Source organism: Arachis hypogaea, chromosome 5 (assembly GCF_003086295.3).
Source record: "Arachis hypogaea cultivar Tifrunner chromosome 5, arahy.Tifrunner.gnm2.J5K5, whole genome shotgun sequence".
Lineage (NCBI taxonomy): Eukaryota > Viridiplantae > Streptophyta > Magnoliopsida > Fabales > Fabaceae > Arachis > Arachis hypogaea.
The window spans coordinates 27762828-27790671 of NC_092040.1; the positions used below are offsets into that span (position 1 = coordinate 27762828).

Below are 27844 nucleotides of genomic sequence, written 5' to 3' on the forward strand. Positions count from 1 at the left end.
AGAAAGAGAAGGCAAGAAACGAAAGAAAAGAAGAAGAAGAGAAAGAGGAAGAAGAACGTGCAGCAAGAAGAAGAAGAATGTGCAGTGAAAAACGTGTAGTAACAGTTCGAAGCGCGTTAATATAAATGACTTATAAAGACTTGTATCAAGAAACGCTTGTATGTGGAGAATTATTCTTAAAATAAAGTGACAATTAAATCTCTAAAGATTTATACTTTGAATAAATTAGTTCATAAAAAAAATATTAATAAAGTCCTCTAAGATAGTAGATATGTACACACTATCTTCAAATTAACCCTTATAATTAGGGTAAAAAATCTGAATTTGAATTAACTTATTCACGTTTGTTATCTTGGAGGACTTTATTGATACTTTTTTTTAGAGACTAATATATCTAAAATATAAATTTTCAGGGATTTATTCGTTACTCTACTCTAATGGTTATATCTCTAAAATGTGTGGTTTTATAACATGGTATCAGATTTCTATATTTAAAAGGTCTAGTGTTCGATCTTTGGTGAATCCTAAAAGTAAAAAAAAATAGTATAAGACAAATAATAATAAAAAAAAGTCTACACAAAAATTAAGCAAACCCAAAAAAGACTCTTATATGAAGAAAAATCTTAGAGATATAACCATTGTTAATGTTATTTTCTCTTATAAACTTAAACTTTTGGAATAAATAATCTTATAACAGAAAATATTTTTAATAAATATTTTAGAAAAACTCTTCAAATTATACTCGTGATTCAATTATTTAGTCTTCCCATTTTCAATTATATTAATTTGTGCTCTTATAAGTTAATCTCTATAAAATCTAAGTTAATCCTTCTAGTAATCTTCTAATCATCAAAGATATATTTGTTATATTCTCAAAATGTAATGTGATATATATTAGATAATTAAAACACTTTAACACTTGAAGTATAGAATTGGTGTAATATAATATATCAATTAACATATACTAATTATTTAGAATTTTTAGCAAGGTTATGAGAACTGGATCGGTTATTGAACCGTTCTCAGTATTAGTTTACAGTTTTATTGGTTCAACTAATCTAATCGTGGTTTGACCAGAAAAATCATTTTAAAATAAAATAATAAATAAATTATAAATAAACATCCTAAAATATAATTATAGTCTAATATAAATCTTTAAATATCTTTCAAATTTAAAATACTATAGAAAATGTCATCAACTAAAACCATATGATCTTTATCAAAATACAAACTCAAAAGTTAAATGATAAAAAAATATCTAAATATTAAAATTGAACATTATGCTTCTAATCCTAAATTGTTTTACCCATTTAAATAATAATTTAATCCTAATATTGAAGCATTTGAGAACAAAATCGACATTTGAGATCTGAAGGAAGGCCAAACATACTTGACATGCCACCTAAGAGAACAAAACCAGCATTTGAGAATGACAAGAAAAGTTGTTCATAAAATCAAAAGGTAACAGAAAAAAGATTGAACATATTTGGTCTATCCGAAAAACTGAGCACACAATCAAATCAATCACAGATGTTCATATCATTTATAGCTTGTTGCAAAAAAAATGATGCCAAAAAAAAACTGAAATCTTTTTTCTAACATTAAGATCCGTTGACAAGCACAAATCATCAAAATAAGATAGTTATTGAATCTTGAAGGCATGTTATGCCTTCAACTCCTTCATTTTCATTAAACAAAAAATTGAGTCAGAGAACAATTTTCTAACTTAGTTCTGAGCTTACCTGAATTTTTCCACTTCTCCAAAAGAATATTATAATATGCATTGTCAAAAGAAGTTGGACTTCCAAAACCTTTACTTCCAAGAGTGTGGGTTTCAGACAAAGCTACAAGTACTTGTGTTCTGCTGAAGAGAATCCCAAAAGGATAACAAGTTAACAACACATAAGTAAAATGAGTTCTAGTTAAAAGAACAAATAATATGCAGAGAATTTTAGCCAATAATGAATAGATTTTGTCTAAGCAAACAATCAAATAGCTTTTAGGTTACGTAATTACGATATTTTGTTATCTTGCCTTAATACATTTTGAAAACAGTCGCAGCACAATGAGAAATCAAAAAATCATCAACAAAATAGTAAAACACTAAAATAGACTAACAGAGCCATCACTATCCAGCAATTACAAAATAGTAAAACACTAAAACAGACTAACAGAGCCATTGAGCCATCAGTAAATTTGAAAAACAAATGTATAGCCATCACCAACTAGCAAATACAAGACAGATCCATCAGCAATAGGCAATTACAAAACATTACAAGAAAAATGGAATAAAAATTGAACAACAATTTCAGAACTTCAATGAAATTAACAGATATGAAATTAACAAGACTATATCAACAATTCTGCCTACACCATTCAATAATATTGCAAAATAGAGTAAGTTTTCAGCATTAACAAAATACCAAAAGACTAAATCGGAGTAACAGTTACATAACAGAGCAAGTTTCCAGCATATTAGGTGTAAGTACTACTACATATAATTGATCAATAAAGTTAACACCTCTAATAGGGTAATAGTCTACTTTTCTATGTTATTTTGTTTTTTTACCTCTTTGGTGAATGGTTTACTCCCCTATGTCATAATGGACCAAGAGACTGTTGAGTTAAGAAATTAACTAAATTAATTAGTGATGACAAACATTATTTTTGGGCAAAATAAATAATTAGTGTTAATTAATTTTAATTACATATTACTAATTATTTATAAAATATTGCAGGCCAAAATTTAAATTATAGCCCAAACAAAATGGAAAATGAAACAAGGCTGATGGGTTGACAACTAAAACGAAGCCCAAAAGAAAACAAATAAAGGATCCAACGGGCCAAGCAAATCAAACCCAATCCAATCCCGTATCCATAGATCCAATTTGATCCCATAAAGCTTCTCATACAAGATTGAAGCCTTCATTCCCTCTGACTTGCTTTTACCAAAGCAACATTCTTCTCTTCTCTGTCCCAATCAAATCACTGAACTTAGAAAAAATAAGAAAAAGAGCTTAGTCCCTAAGCTAGCCATGAAAGAAGAAGGAAAGAGAAGGTTAAGCAAAGAAGGGTGAGGTCTAATCAACCATATCAAGAAAAGATCAGAAAGCTCAAGGTAATTCATTTCCTCTTACATGCAACACACTTTCTTCTCTTCATCTTCAACCCTCTGTATCTCCGTTTTGAGCTATATGGAAAAGAAGATTTCTGTTCCTCTCTGCTGCATATCTACGGTCTCAAACATGTCTTAGGGACCAAGTTGGTTTTCAAGGGCTCAGATTAAGTTGACCATTGGAAGACTCATGTGGTTGCTGCTTTATGGCTTTCGGTCAAGATGAAAAAGTCAGAAGCAAAGTTTCTAATCTAAGGTTTAAGGAGAAAAAGTGAATCTGTGGGTTGGTGAAGCTCAAGGCTCAAGGTGTTGACCTTGGAAGAAGAACCCAGCAACATACAAGGAGTTAAAAGAAGACTTTCTACTCATTCAGAAGTAAGGAGAGAAAACCAGAGTTTGAGAGTTGAGTTCTGCAAAGAAGTTCCTCTACTTGGATAATGCTTTCTTTCAAAGAAGCATTTGGCCAATATTGAAGAACTGTATCTGAGGTTTGCGAATCTGGTTTTGCACATAGCAAAGAGGCTGCTGATGAAGTCAATCTCTTTCATGTTTTACAGATTGTGATGTACTTTTCTATGTTTATCTTTCTGTAATTTCTTGTGAGAAAAAGCATTGTGAGAAAGCTCAAGTAAAAGCCATGAGTGGAAAAAGGCTGAGTGATACACTTGAGTGAAAAGCCTAGAGTTATTTTCTGATTTCTTTAGGTTGGTTAAGTGTCTTGTATCTTGTACCTGTTAGGTATCCCTTTCTTAGTTGGGTTAGCACTAAAAGTGAGTAGTTAGGTGTTAGCATAGCCAATGTCAAGTTAGGTTAGAACTTGAGTGTGAAATTGGTGTATGTAATACTTTTAACTATAGTGGAAATTCCTCCATTGTTGTGGAGGAGACTGGACGTAGGTTGCATAGCACAAAGCAACCAAACCAGGATATATGCTAGTGTTAGCTTTTCTCTTTTCTGCTGTGTTCTATTTTCTGATATTCATGAGACAAAAATAAATTGTCTCATAAATTTCTGCTGCTGAGTACAAACAGAATTAGAATTGAAAGTTTGTTTTAAAAGGTCATAACAGCAACTTAAAAGGAAGGAATAGATTTAACCCCCATTCTCTAAGCCTACCACAACCTCCAATTGGTATCAGGAGCTAAGGTCTCAAGAATCAAGCTTAACTGCTTGGAGCAAAGATCCAATGGCGAACAACTTGGGCACAACCACAGTTGCCTACACCCTCATTGAAGGCCAGTCAAACAACCGACCACCTTTCTTCAACGGGAAGAACTATGCCTACTGAAAAGAAAGGATAAGGATATTCATCCAGTCCATTAACTACAACATATGGAAGATCGTTGTGAGCGGTCCCAAGATCCCAACAAAAACAAGTGCTGATGGAGTAGTGACTCCAAAAGAAGAAGTTGAATGGAATGAAGATGATAAGAAGAAGATAGAGTTGAATGCTAAAGCAATCAACCTTCTTCACTGTGCTATCAGCTTTGAAGAGTACCGGAAGGTGTCTAGATGCAAGACAGCCAAAGAAATCTGGGAAAAACTCTAGGTTACACACAAAGGTATTAAACAAGTCAAAGAAACGAGGATTGATATACTGCGAAAAGAGTACGAGATGTTTAACATGAAGGATGGAGAAAGCATTGATGAAGCGTTTGAGAGATTCTCAATCATAATCAACAACCTTGATGCTATGGGTACAAACTATGCTAAACAAACCTTGGCGAGAAAACTCCTTAAAAGCCTCACAAAAGAATGGGAAACCACTACCACTGTGCTAACCGAGAGTAATAACCTAAGCCCCATAACCTATGATGAGCTGAGAGAAAAACTCATTGCCTATGAAACCACACACACAAACAAAGACTCAAAGAAAAAGGGAATAACCCTCAAATCACAAATAAAACCAAAAGAGAGTGAGTCTAGTGATGGTATTTCAGATGATGAGCTTTTGTTTTTTGCTAGGAGATTTAGAAGGATGATGAAGAACAAGGGAAAATACAATGGTTCAAGTTCAAAGGAGCACAAGATCGACTTGAGCAAGGTGACGTGCCATTACTGCAAGGAGGCTGGATACTTCAAGCTAAACTGTCCAAAGCTCAAAAAGGAGGATAAAGGAAAGAAGGAAAGGAAGAGAGTGCTCATGGCAGCTTGGGAGGATCTTGAGACGACTCAAATGAAGGAGAAGAATCTGAAGGTGAAGACAAAGACTGTTTCATGACTGGAAACAACAATCTTGATGAGGTAAATTACTATGATTTGACTATAGATGATTTACATGCTATTATTGATTATCTCACTTTAAATACATCAACGTTGCTAGATAAATACAATGAGTGCAGATCTGAAAGAGATGTGTTAAGAGCTTAAAATGATTTTTTGAAAGAAAAAGTGAAGGAAACTGAATGTGCTTTGGACATTATTGAAGAACACTGATTTTTAAAATTTGAACTTGAAAAATTAAAAAAAAAAACACATTATGGATCATTCCCAAGAGCTAATTGCTGAAAATGAAAGATTAAATGATATGATTAAAAGGTTAAATGGTGACTTAGCAAAATTTGCTCAAAGTTCTAGTAACTTGGACAAATTACTTACAAGCCAAAGACCATTATTTGAAAAATCTGGTTTAGGTTACATAACCAAGGAAAATGCAGTTTTTAATGATTTTTCTATAAAATTTGTGGCTTCTTCATCAAATACAAAAATCACATCTAACAAATCTAGTATTGGGTATGTTCCCACACTTGAGGAGAAATTTGATGAAGTTCACACAAGTAAAACTGAACATTCACCAAGAACCGAACCTACTTCAAACAGGCCAGGTTTGGGATACTTTTCGAAAAATGAGGTTGCTTTCAAGAAACCACCATTTTACAACAAAATCTCATATTCGAAAAATCCAAAAGTTTTCAAAAATTCTGGTGAAAATGCTTTTGCAAAGAGGAATAATTATAACAAAAATCAGTTTGTCAAAAGAAATGCACCTCTTCCAAAAACCAGAAAATTTCAATCATTTAATCATTTCCAGCATGGTAGCTCATCTAAATTTCAGCGATACACATCAGAAAATCATTGTGTAAATTGCAAGAAATCTGGTCACTCATATGCACAATGTTTCATTGAAAAGAGAGTTGTAGGAAACAAAATTTATAATGTTGTTTGTGATTTCAATGCACTTGGGCAACCAAGATGGATTAACTTCAAAGGATCCAAATTAATTTGGATACCTAAGGCTACTTGAAACTCTTCATGCATATTTGCCTAGCATCCAAGAACAAAAAGGACATGTGGTACATGGATAGTGGATGTTCAAGACACATGACTGGAAGGTCAACTTACTTCATCAAACTAAATAAGTATGATGGAGGTTTTGTGACCTTTGGAGATGACGGTAAAGGTAAAATTATTGCTATTGAAAAAGTAGGTAATGAGTAATCTACTTTCATTGATGATGTGCTTTTGGTATGTGGTTTGAAGCACAATCTTTTGAGTATAAGTCAGCTGTGTGATTTAGGATATTTAGTGTCTTTCAAAAGACTTGAATGCTATGTTGTTAATGAAAAGACAAATGAAGTGATGTTTGTTGCCAAGCGTTTTAATATGTATGGACTTACTCTTGATGAACTAAAGGATCAAAATGTAGCGTGTCTTCACTCTAAAGAATCTGAAAAGTGGTTATGGCACAAGAGACTGGACCATGAAAGTATGTTTCAAATAAACAAACTTGTAAAGAAAGAATTAGTAAGAGGTCTTCCTTTGATAAAGTTTGACAAAGACATCACTTGTGATGCTTGCCAAATGGGAAAACAAACAAAAAATTCTTTTAAACCAAAGGAAGACATCTCTACTAAAAGACCACTTGAGTTGCTACACATTGATTTATTTGGTCCAACAAGAACTCAAAGCCTAGGTGGTAAACATTATGGTTTAATAATTGTGGATGACTATACTAGGTTTGGTTGGGTTTTATTTCTTACACACAAAAATGAAGCCTTTTCGGCCTTTGAACCTTTTTGCAAGAAAATTCAAAATGAAAAGGATTTGAAAATCTCTTCTATTAGAAGTGATCATGGAACTGAATTTGAAAATAATTTATTTGAATCCTTTTGTGAGGAATTTGGAATATCTCACAACTTCTCTTGTCCAAGGACACCACAACAAAATGGTGTGGTAGAAAGAAGAAATAGAAGCATACAAGAGATGACAAGAGCTATGTTTTGTGAGAGTAATATTCCAAAATTCCTTTGGGCTGAAGCGATTAACACGGCTTGCCGCATTTTGAATAGAACAATCATAAGAAAATTTTTGAAGAAAACCCCTTATGAACTTTGGAAAGGTTACCCACCAAACTTAGACTACTTGCACATCTTTGGATGCAAATGCTTTGTCTTAAATAACAAGGATAATTTGGGCAAATTTGATCCAAAGGCGTATGAGTGTTTCTTTGTAGGATATTCCACAACTAGTAAAGCATATAGAGTTTATCATCAAGATGCTAGGATTATTGAGGAGTCCGTACATGTTACATTTTGTGATACTAACTTGGTGCAAAGTATTTTGGAAGATTGTAATGCAGGAAATCAAATTCAAAAGGACGTTGAAATTGCACAAAATCAAGAAAATAGAAATTATGCTCAACCTGACCTAGAAACTGTAGTTGCTAAAAATTCGAGAGACAATTCCATTTTGTCTCATGAATCTGAGGGAGATCCTGAAGCCAACAGCACCCAAAATCCATTGGTACCTGAATCTGCCTCCAAGTCTACCAGACCTCGTGAATGGAGATTCTTGACGAATTATCTTGAGGAATTTGTTATTGGGGACGTCTCTCAAGGGGTTAGAACTCGGTCTTTCACTAGAAAGGCAAATGAAAGATCAAACATTGCCTTTCTCTCACAAATGGAGCCTCAAAATGTCAATAAAGCCCTTAGTGACCCTTCTTGGGTTAAAGCAATGGAGGATGAGCTTCATGAATTTGAGAAGAACCAAGTGTGGACTTTGGTTCCAAGGCCAAGTGGAAAGAAAGTGACCGGCACCAAGTGGATATTTTGGAACAAGTTAGGAGAAGATGGCAACATTGCAAGAAACAAGGCAAGGCTTGTGGCACAAGGATATGACCAAGAAGAAGGAATAAACTTTGATGAATCCTTTGCCCCTGTTGCCCGAATGGAAGCCATAAGACTTCTCTTAGCCTATGCTGCATTTTGTGGTTTTAAATTATATCAAATGGATGTGAAATGTGCATTTTTGAATGGGGTGATAGATAGAGAAGTGTATGTGGAACAGCCTCCTGGTTTTGAAAATAAAGAGCATTCTAATCATGTTTTCAAATTATCTAAAGCTCTCTATGGTTTATGACAAGCTCCTAGAGCTTGGTATGAGAGACTTAGCTCTTTTCTTTTGAAAAACGATTTTCAAAGAGGCACCACTAACACAACTCTATTTGTCAAGAATTCTAATTATTCTTTTATTCTAGTCCAAATATATGTTGATGACATTATTTTTGGATCAGCAAATGAATCCTTTTGTTCTGAATTTGGAAAACTCATGACAAGTGAATTTGACATGAGTATGATGGGTGAACTTAATTTTTTCCTTGGGCTGCAAATTAAACAAACTGAAAAAGGTATTTTCATTCACCAAGAGAAGTATGCCAAGGAATTAGTTAAGAAATTTGGTATAGAAAATGCCAAACCCATGGGAACTCCCATGCACCCTAATTCTAAATCAGATAAGGGAGAAACTGAGAAAGATGTAGATGAGATTAGGTATAGAGGAATGATTGGTTCTCTTATGTACTTAACTTCCTCTAGACCCGATATTGTGCAAAGTGTTGGATTGTGTTCAAGGTTCCAATCCAAACCTAAAGAGTGACATCTTTCAGCAGTTAAAAGGATCATTAGATATGTTCATGGCACATCCAATTTTGGTCTTTGGTATCCTAAGATTGATGATTTTTCTGCAGTTGTTATTGTGATGCAGACTTTGCTGGTGATAGAGTTGATAGAAGGAGCACTTCAGGCTTATGTTGCTTCCTTGGAAAGTCCTTAAATGTTTGGTCAAGTAAGAAGCAACCAACAGTGGCCTTATCCACTGCAGAGGCTGAGTATATAGCTGCTTCTTCTTGTTGTTCTCAGCTTTTATGGTTAAAAACACAGCTTGTCGATTACAAATTAAATGCTAAAAATATTTCCTTGATGCGTGAAAATATGAGTGCCATTAATATTTCTAAAAATCTAGTTTTGCACTCTAGGACTATGCATATTGAAGTGAAATTTCACTCAATAAGAGAACATGTCCAAAAAGGGGATATTGGCATTCAATTTGTTAAATCAGAGGAGCAATTAGCAGATATTTTCACAAAACCATTAGCTGAGGACAGATTCTGCATGCTTAGGACTAGTCTAGAAATTTTGAGTTATGATTCTTTGTTTGATAATTGCTGATGTATTTGTTGGAGCTTTTTGTCTCATAAACAGGTATGAGACAATTCTGGGCAGAAGAAGAATGTTCCCCTTAATCAGCGTGATCTGGGCTTGTTTCAAGTGAAAAATGATTTGGGCCAACCTAAAAAATCAAATTTAGAGTGGTCCAATGTATTTCCTTAAATCCAACCACCTCTGGGCCCAAATATGAATGTTACATTTTTGTTTGGTTGTTAACTTTTGTTGGGCTGTGTGTTTAATTTTTTTAAAAGGATTTTCATTCAATGTTTTTCTGGTCCAAAAAGATTTTCAGTTTGATTTAATTTTTAAGTTTTTTCAAAATTTAAAATTAATTTCCTGTTTCATTTTTAAATCAAATAAAATCTTTCTTTAATGAGGTCATGTCTTTTCAAGTCAAATCAGTGGTGATGCAGTTGCATGGTTTGAGAAACTTTATTTTGGGTACGGTTACCAACATTCCCTCTCTTCCCTCCATAACTTCTCCTCAAACCCTTCGGTTTCTTCCCACTCACTTTACTGCTTCTCTTCCATCAAAAGCCTGAAACTTACCAAATGAGGATGAAAACCCTGGCTAAAAGGCCTCCTCGTGAGAAAATCCTCAAGCGTTCCACCAAACCATCAACTCGCTCCCAAGATCAAACCTTCACACCCTCTCCTTCTCCTCCTACCTCTCCTCCTCTCACGGATCTCATGGCATGAACCAAGACCATACCAAGGTATCCTGCCTCTGCCAAACCAACGCCACCACCAAAGGCAACGCCTTCCAAACCAAGCTCCTCGAAACCTGCCTCATCCAAGGGCAAACACTCTGCTGCTGAAAAACCTGTTCCCGAGCCACCTCAACCTAGGTCAGGGTCTGTTCCTGTGCGTTCTCAGCGAGGTAAAACTCGAGTTCCTCTTAAAATAGTTAGTGAACCTGACATTGAGCCGTTTGATCACAAAGCTCATTTTTTGACCTCTCATTCGAACTATAATCCTTATAGATTCAAATTTGCCATGAACAATGACTTTTATGAGGGGGTTATTCGGTATCGTATACTGTGTCCATCTTTTCTAGCTGATTTACCATCTTTGAAAAGAAAAGGTTTTCCTTTTGTTGATAACTTAATTTTTCTGGACTAGAATCACCTTTTTGACATCAAAAAGCCTGTTTATCCCTTATTGGTCAAAGAATTTTATGCCAACATGACTTATCATGAAGGCACTGCTCACTCATATGTAAAGGGCTGAGACATAGTTTTAAACAATGAAACTATCAGTGATACTTTGAAGTATACCGATGTTGGGCCTTGTGCTTACACTTTGGTTAAGTGGGATGAAGGTGTTGGAATTTCTTACCATGATGCATTGGCTCACATTTGTGAACATGTCTCTTTAATTGATGGCATTACACCCACTCACAAAGCCCTAGGATATGAGCGTGCTCAGTTGCACCGAATGGTCAACCATATTATTCTTCCACAAAGTGGCTTATATCAAAGGGTTTCCTACACTGATACCCTTATTTTATATGCCCTTCTCACCAAAACTGAAATTTCATTTGCATAATTGATGGTTAGATATATATTTGACTCTGTTAGGAGTGAAAAAGACAAAGCACTTCCTTATGGCATGTTTCTAACTTGCATATGTGAGTATTTTGGTGTTGACTTGACCAATGAGGAATATCAAAATAGACATTCATACCTAAAAGGGGGTGGTTCAGTGAAACAGCCCAAATGACCTACTCAATCTGAACGGGTGGTCTTAGATGATGAAGATGATGATTTTATCCCCAAGGAATCTCCTGCTCCTTCCACCGAGGGTACTTCCATCTCTATTGGGAAGAAATCCGCTCTGCTGAATGTGGTCAAGGATATTGTTCAAGAGTTTGTCTCCCAATCTAATCATATGATTGCCATGAGTAAGGAACAAAGGAAGCTAGCTAGCAAGCATGAGAATTTCCTAAGGAAATCAAGGGATAGAGTGGCTGTATTCATGACTTTCATTCATAATCTTCAAAAGGATGAAGACCCTGCCACTGATGATGGAGAGGAAGCTGGTTCGGAAGGGAATGGTTCTGATGCCTAGAATTTGTCTCATGAAAACTGCTGCTGCTGCTCTCTTTTTTGTCTCATGAACTCTATTTTTCTTTTACTACTATTGAACTGTTTCATTTAGGATGACTGTAATAACTTTTAATACTGTTGCACTTTTGGTAGTTTAGTTAGTACTTTGCACTGTGAACTGACTCTTTTCTGCAGGATTCAAGACATTATTTTTTGTTGATGATGCTTTTATCCGCCCTTGATGACAAAAGGGGGAGTAATAGCAATAGGATACTAGATGATGATAAATGTGTCCTATGATTTTTTTTGGCTTTTTGGCTTGGGATTTGTTGTCTGATTGCTGCATTAAAACTTGATTTCACATGCTAAATCTCTTGGCTACTGATATTTGCTTGATGTTGGGATGATTATGTAGTGTTGTTTCCTTGATATCCCTTAGACAAGATTAATATGTACAGATCTCTATTGGGTTATCTTTAAGTACAATGTAAAACAGGAACAAAGAGAAAATCATAAATCCAGGGGGAGCTACTCTTGAGAAGGAAAGGGGGAGCAACACTAAAGCAAGTAACATCAAAGGAAGTTTTCCAACTTCACTAAATTTCAATTCCATTTTAGTTATTGTATAAATATGTTTGTCATCAAGGGGGAGATTGTTGAGTTAAGAAATTAACTAAATTAATTAGTGATGACAAACATTATTTTTGGGCAAAATAAATAATTAGTGTTGATTAATTTTAATTGCATATTACTAATTATTTATAAAATGTTGTAGGCCAAAATTTAAATTATAGCCCAAACAAAATGAAAAATGAAACAAGGCTGATGGGTTGACAACTAAAACGAAGCCCAAAAGAAAACAAATAAAGGATCCAACGGGCCAAGCAAATCAAACCCGATCCAAGCCCGTATCCATAGATCCAAGTTGATCCCACAAAGCTTCTCATACAAGATTGAAGCCTTCATTCTTTCTCACTTGCTTTTAACAAAGCAACGTTCTTCTCTTTTCTGTCCCAATCAAATCACTGAACTTAGAAAAAGTAAGAAAGAGAGCTTAGTCCCAAAGCTAGTCATGAAAGAAGAAGGAAAGAGAAGGTTAAGCAAAGAAGGGTGAGGTCTAATCAACCATATTAAGAAAAGATCAGAAAGCTCAAGGTAATTCATTTCCTCTTACATGCAACACACTTTCTTCTCTTTATCTTCAACCCTCTTATCTCTGTTTTGAACTATATGGAAAAGAGGATTTATGTTCCTCTCTGCTGCATATCCACGATCTCAAACATGTCTTGGGGACCAAGTTAGTTTTTAAGGGCTCAGATTAAGTTGACCATTAGAAGACTCATGTGGTTGCTGCTTTATGGCTTTTGGTCAAGATGAAGAAGTCAGAAGTAAAGTTTCTAATCTAAGGTTTAAGGAGAAAAAGTGAATCTGTGGGTTGGTGAAGCTCAAGGCTTAAGGTGTTGACCTTGGAAGAAGAACCCAGCAACATGCAAGGAGTTAAAAGAAGACTTTCTGCTCATTCAGAAGTAAGGAGAGAAAACCAGAGTTTGAGAGTTGAGTTCTGCAAAGAAGTTCCTCTACTTGGATAATGCTTTCTTTCAAAGAAGCATTCGGCCAATACTGAAGAACTGTATCTGAGGTTTGCAAATCTAGTTTTGCACATAGCAAAGAGGCTGCTGATGAAGTCAATCTCCTTCATGTTTTACAAATTGTGATGTATTTTTCTATGTTTATCTTTCTGTAATTTCTTGTGAGAAAAGGCATTGTGAGAAAGCTCAAGTAAAAGCCATGAGTGGAAAAAGGCTGAGCGATACACTTGAGTGAAAAGCCTAGAGTTATTTTCTGATTTCTTTAGGTTGGTTCAGTGTCTTGTATCTTATACCTGTTAGGTATCCCTTTCTTAGTTGGGTTAGTACTAAAAGTGAGTAATTAGGTGTTAGCATAGCCAATGTCAAGTTAGGTTAGAACTTGAGTGTGAAATTGGTGTATGTAATACTTTTAACTATAGTGGAAATTCCTCAATTGTTGTGGAAGAGACTGGACGTAGGTTGCATAGCACAAGGCAACCGAACCAGGATATATGCTGGTGTTAGCTTTTCTCTTCTCTGCTGTGTTCTGTTTTCTGATATTCATGAGACAAAAATATATTGTCTCATAAATTTTCGCTGTTGAGTACAAACAGAATCAGAATTAAAAGTTTGTTTTAAAAGGTCATAACAGCAACTTAAAAGGAAGACATAGATTCAACCCCCCTTCTCTAAGCCTACCACAACCTTAAGAGACCTTTACAAATTCTAATTCAGCTTACTTTAATTATCATTGCAAATTTACCTGTTATGTTTCTAAACATTTTGAACTTCGATATAATTTGGACGGAAACAGTTGGGGTAGAATTTGAATGATTGAGTTTCATTTATCCCTTATTTCTTTTTATAGTTGTTGGCAACCTATGTTGTTATATTTTAGTGTGTTCTTGACATGAGATGGACCCATCAACATATTTATTGTATTTGCTAATTTGTGTTTGTAGGAAAGAATTGAAGAGATTGAGCAACAGGATGAGTCATCTAGGGTGTTGTCTCAAAATGATTCCATTGCTCAGATTTTCGGAAAAGAGAAACCAGGTAGAGTACGTGGTGTGGGTTTTGGACCGACTCCTAGTCAACTCTTCGGTCCAAATTCACATGCGCCTGGCAACGGAGTCTAACTAGAGGAGACTTAGAGGAAGCTGCTTGAACTGCAGGCAGAACTGGAAGGCAAAAGGTTGAAGAGGATGACGATGGAGGATGAGGCAGCAGTAGAAAAGAAAAAGATGAAGGCGATGGAGAGTGCTCTGATTTATCTGTTTCAACGGCAGGGTGAGGAGCTGCCACCAAACATTGCTGTAGGGATGAGTTTCGTGGAATGATAGAGTGAAAGATAGAATATTAGGATTAGAGATATTTTGCATTGAAATAAACATTTTATTGAATTAGACTGAGCAACTCTTTGAAAGAGATTTATTTTTGTTCGTATTTTGATGGATATATAATTTGGTTTTGCTTATATTTCAATCTTGTTTTTGCTACAAGTTTAGATTCTAAGGTTGAAAATATTCACTCTTAAAATAATAAAAAATATAAAAAGAATTAAAAAAAATAATTGAATAATATTTTAAACCAATTATGCGTGTTTTTTGAAAACCCAAATTTCCTTTTTTTTTAATTTCTCTCAAATTAGTGGCGGTTTTAAACCGTCTCTGGTTGGCTTCAAATATTATACAAAGTGTTACATCTGGTGGCAGTTTGCAACCGTCGGTAAATTTGAATGAACCTATAGGACCATTTAGCGACGGTTTAAAACCGCTGCTAAACATGCGGGAAGTTGGACATATCGAGTTGAATTGCGGTGGTTTGGAAACTGCCAGTAATTATGAAGCAAATCGTGACATGCTCATTCGGCGGCGATTTTCTATTGGTGTGCTGGGAAATTTTGATTTAGCGGCGGTTATACCAGCGGTTACTGGAAACTGCCACCAAACCTAATCTCGGCGCCCATATCCATGGCGGACCGGTTAACCGTCGACATTTGATTTTGCGGCGCTAATCAAGAAAAAAACCGCCGCCAATTCCCGCCTCCCTTGTAGTGTGGCTCGCTGTTGCGTCCCCTCACTGCATCATTTCGAAAGAAATCACTATCTTGTCGTTTAGACTTTTTGTATAAAATCTTGCTGTTTTTGTATAGGATAGATACTTGCAGTTCTATTCATATGAAAATTAATAATTAGTTAAAAATATCAGATAAATGGGGAATAGGGTCCCCAAAGAGAATGGGACCCTGTGAAAAATGGGGATGAGAAAGAATATTTTCCCACGGCAAAAAACAGAAAAGGAATTGAGAGTAAATCTAGGGGTGGGGATAGGGAGCAGGGAGGCATCCCCGCCCCCGCCCTGCTCCATTGACTTTCCTACTCTGATGATGACGACTTCCATTTGATCATCATTTGTGATATGCTTTGCTTCACAATCGAGAGTGATGGATGTCATGATTTTTCATGGATTAAATATGATATTAATAGGAATCCTTAATTCCACCTACATAACTTTAATTTATATTGTCATTAAAGATAACCAGTTTATAGAGAATCTTAATACATAGCTAATATATGTATTTAGAATATATATTAATAAAAGTTTTATTTTTTAATAAATACATAATAAATATATTAAAAATTTGAATTTTTTATATTTTTAATAAAAAAAATTTAATTTATTATATTAGTGTGGTTCAACGGGTTTCTTCTAATACTAAGGTTCTTGGAAGCAAAATGTAATGTATAAGCCCAGATCCATCTGTAAAAAATGGGATTTTTATTCAATTATTGATTTTCTTAGAAATCATTACTTAATTTGTAGCCATTGACAAGGCTTTTCTAAAAATGTTCAAAAAAACCAGACACTTATGCACACACCTGTGTCAGTAGTAACAGATTCATCATTAACCTCCAATGCTGCACATGGTAATGGCTTAGCATGAAAAAGTATGGAAAAGAGAAGGTTGCATGAAAATGGAAAGAACCTCCAACTTAACCTTAAGTAAGCTTCACCCAGTTATTTTTATCTCTTGTGGTGCGTGGATATTGGATGAAAAAAAACCTTAGGATAAAAAATGAGGCGTTTTTTATTTTCAATATTGGGGAAAATCTGGTGTATTATAACGTTATGGGGTTGTATGGTGCTTCACCAAACTGTGACGGCTGGGATGAAGAAATCGGACGGACCGATTTCACCAAGGAAATCGGACGGTCCGATTTAGGGACTGGGAAGGAACACAAATCGGACGTTCCGATTTGTGCCCCCCAGCCAGGTGTCACGCATGCAAGGTTGGTCCGGCACCCATTGATAATAAAGTTGCCGAATGAACCCCTCCCTCATTCTTTCACTTTCAGCAACCCTCTCTTCCTCATCAATCCCTCTCTAACCCCACAGCCATGGCCCTCCACTTAAGACGCTGAGGAAAAAGAAAAATTACACCACTTTGTAACAATGCCTAGAAGAAGAAGAAGATTAAGAGATGTTAATCGTCCGGAGCTTCACATTGCAAATTATCTTGATCATCCTAATTATGTAAGTTTTTATTTTAAAAAATTTTATTTTAAGTAAAATAATAATTATGATTAAGTTAGAGATTAGTAAATTATTATGATGATAATGTTAGAAATTAGTGTAGTAGTAGTGTCTGAGTACTTTAATATGATTAGTTAAATTTTAGGAATTAGTAATGTTAGAGTATAATAATACAGAGATTATAGAGGATTATAGAGTGTAATAAGATTATTTAAAAAAAAGAATTATGATACATTATAATAAAATAATAAATTAATTATTGTTGTTAGCAAGTGAATGATAATAATAATAATGTTGTTATTAAAAGAGAGATAATAAATAAAATAATGAATATTAATGATTATTACTGAATTTATTGGAATAATAATAATAATAATAATAATAATAATAATAATAATAATAATAATAATAATAATAAGTCATACTGTTTTTTTTATACCTATTAGTTAAAATAAAATAAAAAAATGAATGAAGAGAAATAGTGATTTAATGATCTGATTTAATAATCTGATTTAATGATTTAATGATAATCTGATTTAATAATCTGATTTCCTTATGTAAAGTTTTTATTTTTGAATAATCTGATTTAATGATAATAATAGTGATAATATTAGATTTTATTAGTAATATATATTATAATGGCATTAAGTAGAGACTAAACATGTATGTATGTATGATTTTATTATTAAGTGGTTAGAAATAGAAATTAAAATAGGAATTAATTATGTATGTATGTATGAATGATATGGTTAGTAAACCGGTGAACTGGGTTTTTTATATGTATTTTAGTTAAAATAAAATGAAGAAATGAATGAATGTCTTATGTAAAGAATGAATGAATGAAAGAAGAAGAAAAATAAGACCTGTACATATTAGATTGGAGTAGGTAGCTATTGATATATTATATTGTTGTTGTTATTATTAGTATTAGTAACTGAGTTTAATTAATTATTTTATTTATGATCGTTAATAATTAAATGTTAATTCAGTAAATTTAGTATGTTGTGTTATGAATAATAATAATAATAATAATAATAATAATAATAATAATAATAAAAACCCAGTTAATTCAGTAAAATTAGTAAAATTAGTATGTCGTGGATTTGATCAATTTAATTAGTATGATTTGATAATGATAGTATGATTTGATCAATTTAATTAGTAAAATTAGTTATTTGGTAATGATAGTATGATTTGATCAATTTAATTTGATAATTAATTAATATTACGTTTTTGTTTAGGGTTCTCGAATGTTGCAATGTGACCATTACATGCCGCCGGATCGGTACAATCCAATAGTGGAGGGGTATTTACGGGACACCGGCTTTTATCATGTTTCACAGATTGGAGTTGTCCAATGTCAGTCGGCATTGATTAATGCTCTGGTTGAGAGATGGCGCCCTGAGACACATACTTTTCACTTTCCGGTTGGTGAGTGTGCCGTGACACTAGAGGATGTGGCGCTAATTCTTGGTCTTCCGACAAATGGTTTGCCAGTTACGGGACCGACAATGAGCAGTTATGAGGCTTTAGAGGCCGAATGCTTGGATCAGTTTGGTGTTGCACCACTGAAGAAAGACTGCAGGGGAAGTTTCATTAAGCTGGTTTGGTTTCGAGCATTGAAAAATCGATTAGTGTTGGTTGATGAGGTCCAGATTCATAGGTACGTGAAGTGCCATATAATGTTATTGTTTGGGACCGTTATGTTTGGAGATAAGTCTGCGGCAGGAGTGCACTGAAAGTTTCTGCCGTTACTCCGTAACATTGGCGGGATCATACAGTTCAGTTGGGGATCGTCCTGCCTGGCACACCTGTATAGATCGTTGTGTAGAGCAACTCGTGTCGACTGCAAGGAGATTGATGGTCTACTGACACTGTTGCTTGCCTGGGCATGGATCCGTCTACCATTCATTGCGCCGATTCCAAGCAATCCTCAAATCTTTCCGATTGCAAATAGGTAAATTTAATTACTAGACGCTTTGAAATAGTGTATTTTACCTTGTATTGATAAATGTAAGTTAACGAATCTCTTGATGTCAGGTGGCAGAACTGGGAACGTGAGAATCGGCCATACAGATATCGTAACCTTGAGAACTATAGGAGAGATCTGGATCTTCTGCAAGAAGGACAGGTTTGTTGTATTAAATAAGTAGTTCTTTTCGTTTACTCGTGTTATTATTCTGTGTGTAATCGTTGGTTACTTGTATAATGTATGTAGTTTGTTTGGGAGCCTTATGCAATTGGAAGGACCGATCCGGACGTGATTCCTGCTGACATCCGTCAGCATGCAGCTATTTGGAGTGCCAGAGTTCCACTTATATCTTTTGAATGTATTGAGTGGCATGCATCTGATAGACTGAGGAGGCAATTTGGTTTGGCTCAGGGGGTTCCTGATCAGGAAGAAGACCTAGGTGAAGCATACGGCGAAGTTCTGACAGGTCCGAAGAATCAAGATTGGTCTGGAACCCACTCATTCTGGGTTATGCATTGGATGAACCGGTATAGTCATGTTCTTGTTGAGCACATTGTGCCGTCACATCATCAGGCATCCGTCTACTTGCAATGGTACCGAGGTAGATATGGTGACCACCTGCATCTGTCACAAATTGACCCAGAGAATCAGCACGGTGATCCTATGCATAATCAGGAGAATTAGGAGAATCAACAAGAACAACCACCGCAACCATCACCGCCCCCCTCACAAACACAGGCACAAGAAGCAGCTGAGCAGTTTACTCCATACATGCCTGACACGCATTCTGCCGATTACTTGACTCCACCAGTATATCAGCAGTACTGGAGTGTCCCGCACCAAGATGCACGTGAACAGGGTTCCTTTACACAGCTTCTTGGTTTCATGGCTCCTGTGCCAAGTTACTCACATCCATCTTACGGATCCATTCTCCCCGATCAGATGGCCCAACCGAGTGGGATTGCTCCAGGTAGACGGTCATTGGATACGAGACCTCGACAGCTCACTTCCTCTGGTACCTCCGGAGGTAGATTTTTTGTTGACTCTAGTATGAGTGACGATGCCTGCAAGGGTATCACACAGAGCAGATTTGAACGTCGTGTTCCGATGAATCTCATTTTAGAGAGCTACCAGCCAGGTGATAAGGCCAATGATGACTTTCTGGTTGACCATTCTAGTGGGGATGATGTTGCAGATGAGGATGATGATGAGGATGCGGATGAGGATGAGGACGACGATGAGGATGAGGCGGATGGTGAGGATGATGATGATGGGGGTGATGGTCCGGATGAAGGTACAACGCCTACTGAAGGTAAAGCAGTTTGTTGGATTATTTGGTTATTTATTATTTGAATTATTTGGTTAATTATTATGGATAATTTGAGTTGATAATTGAATTAGTTGTTTGTTGAATTATTTGGTTATTTATTATTTGAATTATTTGGTTAATTATTATGGATAATTTGAGTTGATAATTGAATTAGTTGTTTATTGAATTATTTGGTTATTTATTATTTGAATTATTTGGTTAATTATTATTTCAATTATTTGGTTATTTATTATTTTACTTGATTAGTTGGTTATTGAATGTTTTCACAGGTACAAGCACTGGCGATAAAGGAAAAGGATACAACCTTAGAACTGATCCCCCTCGTCGGAGCGCTAGTCGGTATACCCCATCCGTTTTTAAAAAGGTTGCGAAGAAATGCAAGAAATTAGTCAAAGATGTAACCTGTCAATTAAAACGTGACCCACCATAAAAAACCTCATCATAATAACTGAGTTAAGGAGTCAATGTAATCGTGAGTATCATACCTATGTTGACGATAAGCTTCTGCAAATACGGAGCCTTGAATTTTCTCAGAAAGTTGGACTCTATATGTCTGATGCAGAACATATGGAATGCTCTGGGAGGAGACCAAGCTCCGTCACTACGATCAACAGCAGACCTAATGGAATCGTGCCGATCGGAAATAAGGCCCCCCCCGTCACGTCTCACAACATGCTGTCGCAAGTTACTCAGGAAAAAGTGCCAGGCATCAGATGTCTCTCCCTCAACTATTGCAAATGCAATCGGCACGATATTGTTGTTGCCATCCTGTGATACTGCAACCAACAAACAACCCTTGTATTTTCCATACAAATGAGTTCCGTCTACCTGCACTATTGGCTTGCAATGTCTGAAGGCTCTAATACAAGGGTAATAACTCCAGAAGACTCGGTGAAGTACACGAATATTAGGAACCACGTCATCTCCCTGATACGCAGGCATTATTTGGAAATGAACAACTGCGGATGGCTCCTTGTGACACATAGCCTCAAACCATATCGGCAAGGCTTCGTATGAAGCTTCCCATCCTCCGAAAATTGACTCCACTGCCTTTTGCTTTGCCAACCATGCTTTGCGATAACTAATGGTGTAGTTAAACTTTGACTGTACTTCCGCAATCACTGATTTCACCCTAATAGACGGGTCAACTTCTACCAATGGCTTTATTGCTTCTGCAACTGTGTTGGAATCCAGCTTCGAATGATCTTGAGAAATGGTGGCCCTAGTACAGGTGTGACTACCATTGTACCTCCTTATCTCCCAACAGAACTTTCTGGACATCTTGCTCACCCTGATCAGCCAATCACATCCTGCATCATACTGGGTGCATTTAGCATAAAATGTCGTGGGTTCTGACTCATGCACCCGATAATCTACACCTCTGCGGATTGTATAATCTTTCATCGCCTTAATTACTGCCTCCCTAGAACTGAATTCCATTCCCACAGTAAATTCACCATCCAGCAGAAGGGGAAGCTCTGCTGCAATCACATCACAAATATTACAGTTGTCAGCAATAATAATCTTATAAATAAATGTCCTGTTCGGTCCGAATGAACCGGTCGGTCCAAATGAACCGGTCCATACAAATGAACCGGCCGGTCCAAACGAACCGGTCGGTCCTAATGAACCGGTCGGTCTAAATGAACCAACTTCGGCGAATGAACCGGTCGATCCGAATGAACCAGTCGGTCCGAATGATCCGACCGGTCCGAACGAACTGGTCGGTCCGATCGAACCGGTCGGTCCCGATGAACCTGTCGGTCCGAATGAACCGGTCGGTCCGAATGAACCGGTCGGGCTAAATGAACCGACTCGGGCAAATGAACCGGTCGGTACGAATGAACCGGTCGGTCCGAATGAACCGGTCGGTCCTAATGAACCGGCCGGTCCGAACGAACCTGCCGGTCCGAACGAACCGGCCGGTCCGAACGAACCGACCGGTCCGAACGAACCGGCCGGTACGAACGAACCGGTCGGTCCGATCGAGCAGGTCGGTCCGAATGAACCGGTCGTAACAGTTTCTCCTAAACTAATAACCCATGTGCAAATCATACTTTTAGAAATCTTAATTTAAATTAATGGCGCACTTGCATTTACATATTGAGGAAACTCCGGTGCATGCATGGCCTCCAAATCCAACGACCGCATGAAACTCGGCTCCACAAACGGCTCCTGATTTGCTAGTGCATTTGCCACATCCTCCACATCTGCCACCATAGCATCGTCAGCTTGATCTTCGTCTACACCCGGGTCAACGACCACGTAGTTACTTTCGAACTCTTCTTCACTATCACTGTTGTAATCCTGCAATTCAATATCTCGGTCTGCTGCAGATTGCTCGAACTCGATATACAGTTCGATAAAGGATATTCGCGACCGACTTCCGAGATACACTGAAAACATTTCTTGCATGCTCGCTTCGTCTGTCACGTATTTCGTTTGAAATTGCACGAACCCACCAAATACAGATATGGGATATCTGTACAGAATACACGATACAATCTTGTTGTTTGAGAATCTATCTTCTCACAAATGATACCTTTTAATTCTTCAAATGATAGTGTAAATGGAATAATAATATCTAATGGATTTTGACACACAAATTTCACTCCTTCTGATGTTTGTAATAAAATTTGACCATCATAATACACTTCTAATCTTACTCTATCATCCATGATAATAGAGAAGAATAGACCTACAGAAGAAGAAGAAAAAGAGATCTAAAGAGAAAAATGTTGAGAGTTGGCGAAGAAGAAGAATGAAATGGGTTGAGTAGGTAAATCTATATATATATATATATATATATATATATATATATATATATATATATATATATATATATATATATATATATTATGTCACTCAAAACGGACCGTCCGACCGCATGCATGAGCATTCGATATTTTTGGAATAAAGAAATCGGACGGTACGATTACTAAATAGCCCGCCAAAAGTTTTTTGAACCTAGAAATCGGTGGGTCCGATTTTGGTTCTAATTTGAATTCTTCCTTAAATCGTACCATCCGATTTCTATGCACCAAACTTCACTTCACACAAATCGGACGGTCCGATTTGTGTCCCCTAACCCCATGCAAGAAATCGGACCGTCCGATTTCAATCTGTCAGCTAAACGCCGTCACACTCTTGTTAAACCCCTATGAACTCCATAACCCAGCGTAACACCAATCTAACCTTCATATTCAAATAAATTAGCCAAAAAATGAGCAATTTCACCTCCATTATTATCTATCCAGCTGGTTATTATACCCCATCATTAAGACACTGACCCCATGGTTTCTTCATTGCCAACAGATAGAAAGTTGACTTACTAGTGGTAATGATTGTCCTATATGCAACATATCAAGTGAAATTAATCGCCAAATTAATTATTTATATAATATATATATATATATATATATATATATATATATATAAAAGTTAAATAATATATATATTTATAAATAAATATATAATAACTGATTATATTAAAATATAAAAATTATTTATATTTTATAAATATTTTTTTATATACACATAGTATTTTTAGTTCTATATATATTAACTTAACTAAAAATTTTAAGTAATTCAACGTTATATATATTTTTACTAAAGTTATATATTTAATCAGCATGTAGTCAATAATTGTATCTTTATTTTTTTTTCTCTTTTACAAAAATGAGGGAAAGTATATTAATTTAATTTTAAATTTTAAAGAAAACTTGATAAAGGAATCGACAAAATTTTTTTTAAAGAAAATTTGATAAAGGAATCGACAAAAAATACCTTTAAAAATAAAAATTAAAGTAAATTTTAATAAAGTGCAAGACACCTTAGGTGTAGCGTTTCGTATAACAAAAATACAAAGAACACTACACCTTAGGGGTAGTGTTTCATTTATAAAAAACGATTATTAATTAAATAATATTATTGCTTATGTTAATAAAAGTAGTGTAATTTTTTTTATATTTTTTAATATATTGATGTTTCATCAATTTTTGAATAGTTTTAATTTTAATTAATGTACTAATATTACATCAATTTCAATTGATGTATTGCAATGTTGAGTCAAGATTCGCATATATATTTACCCTTGTGATGATAAACATATTTAAAATTGTCTATTATAACTAATTTATTATTATGACTATTTTAGACTCCGATGAGAAAGCAATAAAAGATGACCAAACAAGCAAGTTAAGTTTGTACAAAACAGCAATAAGTGAAGAATATCATTCTATGATCCGGCCAAACCAATAAAAGATTATATCGCGCACAAATCATACGAAGATCAATATGCTTATATATGATGATTTTGTCCAAAGAAGAAAGCAAGCAAGACATATTGCAAATTTGCAATACACACAGTCATAGCACTCAAGTTTTTCTTCCTTGTTCATTAAAGTGTGTTCTATTATTTTATTGTCTAGTTTGATTTTATAGTGAGAGATAAGAGACAAAGAGAGATAGTCAACACAAAAACCATTATTGTTCTTGTTTGAGTGTTGTTCGAAGGTGTGTACTAATAAGAGTATACATGCGTTCTTTTTTTTCTCTAAGTTGGGTTAATATTTAGAGGTGTACTAAACTAGTTATAACCTAAGCGAGTGAAAGAATAGTGTGAATCCTTAAATTGGTAATTATAATTAAGGTTGGTTATAATTAAAATCTCACTATGATTATGGTAGAGTACACTTTTTCGTTACAAAACATATTGAACTTTTGCGATAAAATAATTTTTTTTTTTGAACATAGGTAGCTCAATACAGTAAAGTGGAGCAGAAAGAACACAGGACAAGAAAAAACAAACATAAACCAAAAAGAAAGTTGTAGTCCGTTGTCATCTCCGGCATTGTCATCAACAACCAAACGGATCAACTCCACACCAATCCTTGTAACTCAAGAAGGACATAATCTTCACTCCTTCAACACTTGTCTCTACCCTCTGAAAAACTCTGCTATTCCGCTCCAACCAGATGTTCCAAATAACCGCACAGAAGCCTATCAGCCATTTTCTTTGCTCAGACTTCCCACCTACTACTCCAGTCCAACTCTCAAAGAACTCCTTGACTGTTCCCGGAATGACCCAAGCTCTATCAGTAAACGTCAACCATGCATACCACACCTGCCACGTGAACTCACAAGCAAAAAATAAATGATGCACAAATTCTGTAATGAACATTTGCGACAAAACATCTTTTCGTTACAAAAAATAAATTTTTTTTGCAACATCCATGTTTTATAATAATATTTAATTATTGTAATGAAAAAATAACTATTTGTAACAATTTTAAAATTTGATACAAAATTTTTGTTATAAATACTCTATTTTTTTATAGTGATTTTAGTTCAGCTTTATAATTTTAAGATATATGATTTTATTCTATGTGTGGAGAACTTATTTTTTTGATGTCTTCCTACCAATTTGTGAAGAACTTATAACTAATGTCTAATTATATATTTTAGTACTTTAATTGGTGTCAATTTAAATTTAAATGACGACAGTATTGTGTGATATTATTTTTTAATTATGCACACGGTTTCCGCAATTTAATTTCTAGCAATTTTTTTTCAATTAAATATTATGTTTGTAGGGTTTTAAAATACCACCAAATGAGCTACTAGTGATTTTGAAAAACTATCACAAATATGTTCATAACATATCAAATTTTAAAAGTTTGTGAAACTCCCAAAAATTTTTTATATAGAAGTTTTAAACCGCCATAAAATAGAGAAAATTTGTCACAAAATAACAAAAATTTTGTAGTGAGCCTTCATAAATTTGAGAAAGATATCTATGCCAAAATTAAGTTTGTTTCAACGTGAAATGTAAAAAAGGAGAAGTAAAAGAGGGAATACAAAAATTAGATTAACAAAAATAATAATTTAGTCTTTTGTTTTTGTTATCCAAATTTTATTTTAGTGGGAATTCAATATACTCAAGAAGAGGATGAAAATTAAAATCATAATTTTTTTATTCTTAAGAATAAAACTTACTTAAAAATAATATTTTAAACTTTGAATTAAATATAATATTTCTAAAGGTACTTAAAAATATTTATTAAATTAATTCTATGGTGTTTATGAGTTGGTGTCTAAATTTTATCTAACTTATTTTTTGTAATATTATTTTAATTTTTAAAATTTATTTATTTTTATATTTTTTAAATTAAATACTGATTTTTTACGTTTTTTTAATAAATAAATACCATTTTTAAATAGCATAGCATTCACCATTTTATTAATCCTCCAACCACATAAACCCTTACTGCATACATAGTTGCATTGATAAAAACGTGGCAAGAGGGCAAAGAGGTAATGACTTTCACGAAGAAATAAAAAACAAAACCTAAAAAACATTCACACAATCACAGTCACACGTAGCGGTAAAAAAAAAAAAAAAAACTAGTACAAGAGGAACATGCATGCAAATCCAGGTAGGAATGCGGAAATCAATCCTTAAGGACTGGACCCAACTCCATTTCCATTTCCATTAGGGGAATAAACTTGTTTGATCTGCTGTTTTTCACCGATTGAGAACACCTTCCTCGGCTTTCCAGACCAAATATTAGGATTCATAACCGAGTCATTTCGATTGGAGTGTGAAAGCCCAAGAAGATGTCCTAACTGGTGCATCACCACAGTATCGATGTCAATGTTAAGAACTCCCCAATTCTTGTTATCATCCAAACGAATGTACCCAACACGGCCAACAGCAGCATCAAAGTTGGAAGGAATAAGTTCTACTATACGGCTATCGCCCACCACCATGTTGTCCGGGAAGTTGTACAATTCAATCGTGATGTCTGCATAGTCGTGCTCGTCATACCTGATACACAAACAATTAATAAATACAATATGAAATACTTATCATCATAACTAATATTATATTTGTTATGATTATATATACTTAGTAAACAAAAGGCTGTATATAATTAGTTTTGGCATGTATTTTATTTGAGTTTAATCAACTTTTTATTTATTTAAAACACTTTCGTACCTTTTCTCTCTGAGTGGTAGGCTTAGCTCCTCTGACCACCGCCTGAATGAGTCTCTCAACACCTGGGCGAACGGATCTTGGATCTTCGGGTTAAAACGGTAGGTGAGATTGGTGCGGTCAGAGAACCAGTTTCTGCCTTGGGTAGGCGAGAGAAAGTAGTGGAAGCCACCGCAGCGGAACTGCGAAGCACCTGGCTGTGGTTGAGAGCCTACCAGGTCCGGCACATGATTCAATAAGTAATCCCTTGCCTGATCGCGAGCTTTTGTCGCGTCTTCGTCGCTGCGGATGGAGTTACGTATGTTTTTAAAGGTACCAGCAACGGCTCTTCCAAAACCAGTAAAGAAATTTCCAATGGTAGGTTCCAGCGGTATTGAAAGAGATGAGTCAAGAAGGAGAAAGAAGAATAACAGTGTCAGAAGATGTCTCTTCATGTTGACTCTATTTTGTTTTTGTGGTTTGAGACTGAGGAATGAGGAGTTCTTAGCACATTATATAAAGAATAAAAAGAGTGAGGGAGGAGAAACTGAGAGGGTTGCGCGTGCATTTACTTATGGTGGACTTGGTCATTTGATTGCTATGGTTTGCTTAATTTGCCAAAAGAGATATATTAGTAATATTTAATAAATTTTAAATATTTAATTTTTTATTTTAAAAAGAAAGTTAAATAATTTAAAAGCCCCTATAAAATTGACTTTATTTGAGCGCAAGATCTGTTAGGCTAGCTTTGGATACACAAATACAATACATATGCGTTCCTATTAAAATAAATTATTAAAATTAATTACTAATATAAAATATATATTAAAATATAAAATAAACTACATA

At 35.0% G+C, this 27844-nt stretch overlaps 2 protein-coding genes across 2 annotated transcripts; one reads left to right on the forward strand and one right to left on the reverse strand.

Moving 5' to 3' along the window:
• The first annotated feature begins 16636 nt into the window (after positions 1-16636).
• On the forward strand, positions 16637-19373 carry LOC140184860 (serine/threonine-protein phosphatase 7 long form homolog). Its single transcript, XM_072238050.1, has 5 exons — positions 16637-16717; positions 17959-18380; positions 18537-18674; positions 18758-18848; positions 18936-19373. The coding sequence occupies exons 1-5, from the start codon at positions 16637-16639 to the stop codon at positions 19371-19373; spliced, it is 1170 nt and encodes a 389-aa protein (XP_072094151.1).
• Positions 19374-26230: 6857 nt separating this feature from the next.
• On the reverse strand, positions 26231-27519 carry LOC112801036 (metalloendoproteinase 2-MMP). Its single transcript, XM_025843546.2, has 2 exons — positions 27020-27519; positions 26231-26848 (listed from the first exon to the last, which is right to left on the reverse strand). Exons 1-2 carry the CDS (start codon positions 27448-27450, stop codon positions 26479-26481), a joined length of 801 nt encoding a protein of 266 aa, XP_025699331.1. The 5' UTR covers positions 27451-27519; the 3' UTR covers positions 26231-26478.
• Between the last annotated feature and the right edge of the window lie 325 nt (positions 27520-27844).

What these genes read in the sequence shown, in the direction of transcription:
- LOC140184860 (XM_072238050.1), top strand. Translation starts at nt 16,637, where the DNA reads ATGCCTAGAAGAAGAAGAAGATTAAGAGATGTTAATCGTCCGGAGCTT. An exon ending in GATGAGGTCCAGATTCATAG is followed by an intron (nt 18,381 to 18,536) that starts GTACGTGAAGTG and finishes ACACCTGTATAG; the next exon opens with ATCGTTGTGTAGAGCAACTC. An exon ending in ATCTTCTGCAAGAAGGACAG is followed by an intron (nt 18,849 to 18,935) that starts GTTTGTTGTATT and finishes TAATGTATGTAG; the next exon opens with TTTGTTTGGGAGCCTTATGC.
- LOC112801036 (XM_025843546.2), bottom strand. Translation starts at nt 27,450, where the DNA reads ATGAAGAGACATCTTCTGACACTGTTATTCTTCTTTCTCCTTCTTGAC. An exon ending in CTACCACTCAGAGAGAAAAG is followed by an intron (nt 26,849 to 27,019) that starts GTACGAAAGTGT and finishes TTTGTGTATCAG; the next exon opens with GTATGACGAGCACGACTATG.